This window comes from Trypanosoma cruzi, genomic scaffold (assembly GCF_000209065.1).
Source record: "Trypanosoma cruzi strain CL Brener 1047053516311 genomic scaffold, whole genome shotgun sequence".
Taxonomy (NCBI): domain Eukaryota; phylum Euglenozoa; class Kinetoplastea; order Trypanosomatida; family Trypanosomatidae; genus Trypanosoma; species Trypanosoma cruzi.
The window spans coordinates 1-2,162 of record NW_001849039.1 but is presented as its reverse complement, the minus strand read 5'-3'; the positions used below and the strand labels follow the sequence as shown (position 1 = coordinate 2,162).

At 49.3% G+C, this 2,162-nt stretch overlaps 2 protein-coding genes across 2 annotated transcripts, besides 4 other annotated features; both read right to left on the bottom strand.

Annotated features, from left to right (window-relative positions):
• Positions 1-2,162: a sequence feature (areas not merged during assembly with more than two copies in the genome that could not be assigned to a particular haplotype).
• Positions 174-872, bottom strand: Tc00.1047053422189.20 (leucine-rich repeat protein, putative; the record flags this gene model as incomplete). The annotated part of the gene is made up of 1 exon (XM_797535.1): positions 174-872. One exon carries the CDS (start codon positions 870-872, stop codon positions 174-176), a length of 699 nt encoding a protein of 232 aa, XP_802628.1.
• Positions 1,190-1,224: a microsatellite.
• Positions 1,247-1,282: a microsatellite.
• Positions 1,363-1,400: a sequence feature (AT_rich).
• Tc00.1047053422189.10 (nucleoside phosphatase, putative) lies at positions 1,420-2,162 on the bottom strand (the record flags this gene model as incomplete). The annotated part of the gene is made up of 1 exon (XM_797534.1): positions 1,420-2,162. A coding segment is annotated over one exon (743 nt), but the record flags the coding sequence as incomplete, so codon positions are not given.

Below are 2,162 nucleotides of genomic sequence, written 5' to 3'. Positions count from 1 at the left end.
TTTTCTCTTTCTTTTCTTCCTTCCCTTCCTTCCCACTGTTCTTTTTACCCGACCACGGTAAATGCAGTGCGAGGGGAAGTAAGCAAGACTACCTACATGATACCGGAGAGGGAAGCGAGGACAATGCCAGGCTCACTTACATCATAAAAGGGCGTCGCACCTTTGCGAGGCGTTTACGACGAAGGCGACGACGGCTTCACAGAAGAATGTAACGCGTCGTACTCCGCTAAACGGACCTCTAAGTGCTGCTTGCACGTCTGCGAGCAGAGGCAATGCACAAAGGGAACAGACTGCAGTGCGGCAATGTTGTGGAATGTTATAAGCACCTCGTAGTTCCTTAGCCGCACGCAGCAGTTGGAGCAGTCAACGCACATAATGTGGGGGACGAGGGTCGCCGGGGCTGCGCCCAAAACTTCCTCTGGAGTTAAAAGCGGATTGTTCTCCAGCGTCAAAGTCTCCAGTCGTGGCAAAAAAAGAATACCACCAGGAAGAACGCGTAGTTTGTTGTTGTCCAGCCGCAATTCCTCAAGACTCTTTAACTGCCAGAATTCCATTGGCAGCGACTGGAGCCGATTGTTGCTCAGGTACAGACGCTCCAGGTGAGAAAGACGCCCAAGTTCTATCGGAAGAAAATTCAGTCGACAGTAGCTCACATTGAGCCAGCGGAGCCGGCCGAGGTCCCCAATCGCGGGGGGAAGCCACTTGAGAGAGTAGCTGTTGTCCACATGCAGCACCTCAAGGGTCTCACGAAGCGCCTTGATGGCCACCGGGATGGCCTCCAGATCCTCATCGTAGCTGAAGTAAAGCGTGGGGGACCTGTCGTTGTATGCCTTTTCCACAGCGTCCAAAAAACGCCTCTCTGCTTCTGCCATTTTAAATAAAATTCCCTGCACTTTCACCTCCCCCTTTCCTTTTTTTTTTACTGGTAATATACGTCTGATGTGTGTTTGTGTGGGAGGAGACGACTACCGTCACTTCTCCCTTCTGCCTGATACGCGCAAATGCCTGCCAAAAGTGAGACAACAGACAACAATTAAAAGGAAAAGAAAAGTAAAACAACAACAATACGACAGTGCCCCAAAAGCAAATACACAGACGCACACACACACACAGAGAGGGAGGGTGAGGGTGAGGGGGAGAAATACTTAAAAATTCGGAGGCAGATGCAAACGCAGAGTTAAAACGCAGACCTCCTCCTCCTCCTCCACCATCACCTTCTCCTCCCTTCTTCTGGTTGATCGACCTTTTTTTCTTTTTTCCCTTCTTCTTCTTCTTCTTCTTCCTTCCCTCCGTCCTCCTCCTTCTTGGGGCTCATCAACACTGCATTGAAGAGAGCAGAATAAAAAACAACAACAACAACGCAATTTATAAATAAATTAAATACATAAAAAAAAAAAAAAGCAAGCATCGGAAGGTTCATTAAGCAGATTGTCCCTCTAAACTAACAAGGGAGGCGCCAAGTGCCCAGGCGGTCTCAAAGCCGTTGATTTTCTTCGCAATATGCAACTTCTGCTCAAGGGGGAATCCAAAGCCGTAGCGAAGCAGCGTAAAGAGATAAGAAAGTTCAAAACACTCCATCTCGGGCTTCAATGAGCCTTTGTTTTTCTTCGTGTCGTTTTGTTCAAGGAGTTCCCGCACAGACTTCATGGAACGGCACACTTGACTAGCAATATCCAATACATCCTGCACACGGATGACCTCATCTTTTATGTATGGCTTTAGGCGGTCGTAGTAAAAGGAGAAGGCATACACAGGGACCATTGGCACGGCTGAAATATCCGGCTGAAAGACACCATTGAATCCACAGGAATTACTGCCGCACGGTTGATGTTTCCGAACGACGTGACGGCGGAAAAGCGCCGAGCATTCCTCCATCGATGGCACCTTACCACCGTCCCTCGTATTAGAAATGCCTGTTTCCGTGTGAACGTATCCTTTTGGAAAACAGGGGAAGGCATCAACGGCCACGTCAGCAGAAGCACCGGGAGTCGCATCCGTTCCTGTGGCAATTTTATTCGCCGCTTGGACCTTGGAGTTCGCACCGGTGTTGTTCGCTGCCACGGCCTGGAGGAGTTGTTCCTTAGCAGCGTGCAATCCATTGCCCTCGTAACTATGCTGGTACACCACAAAAGAACGACCATTCACCTTAAGTGCATATGAGA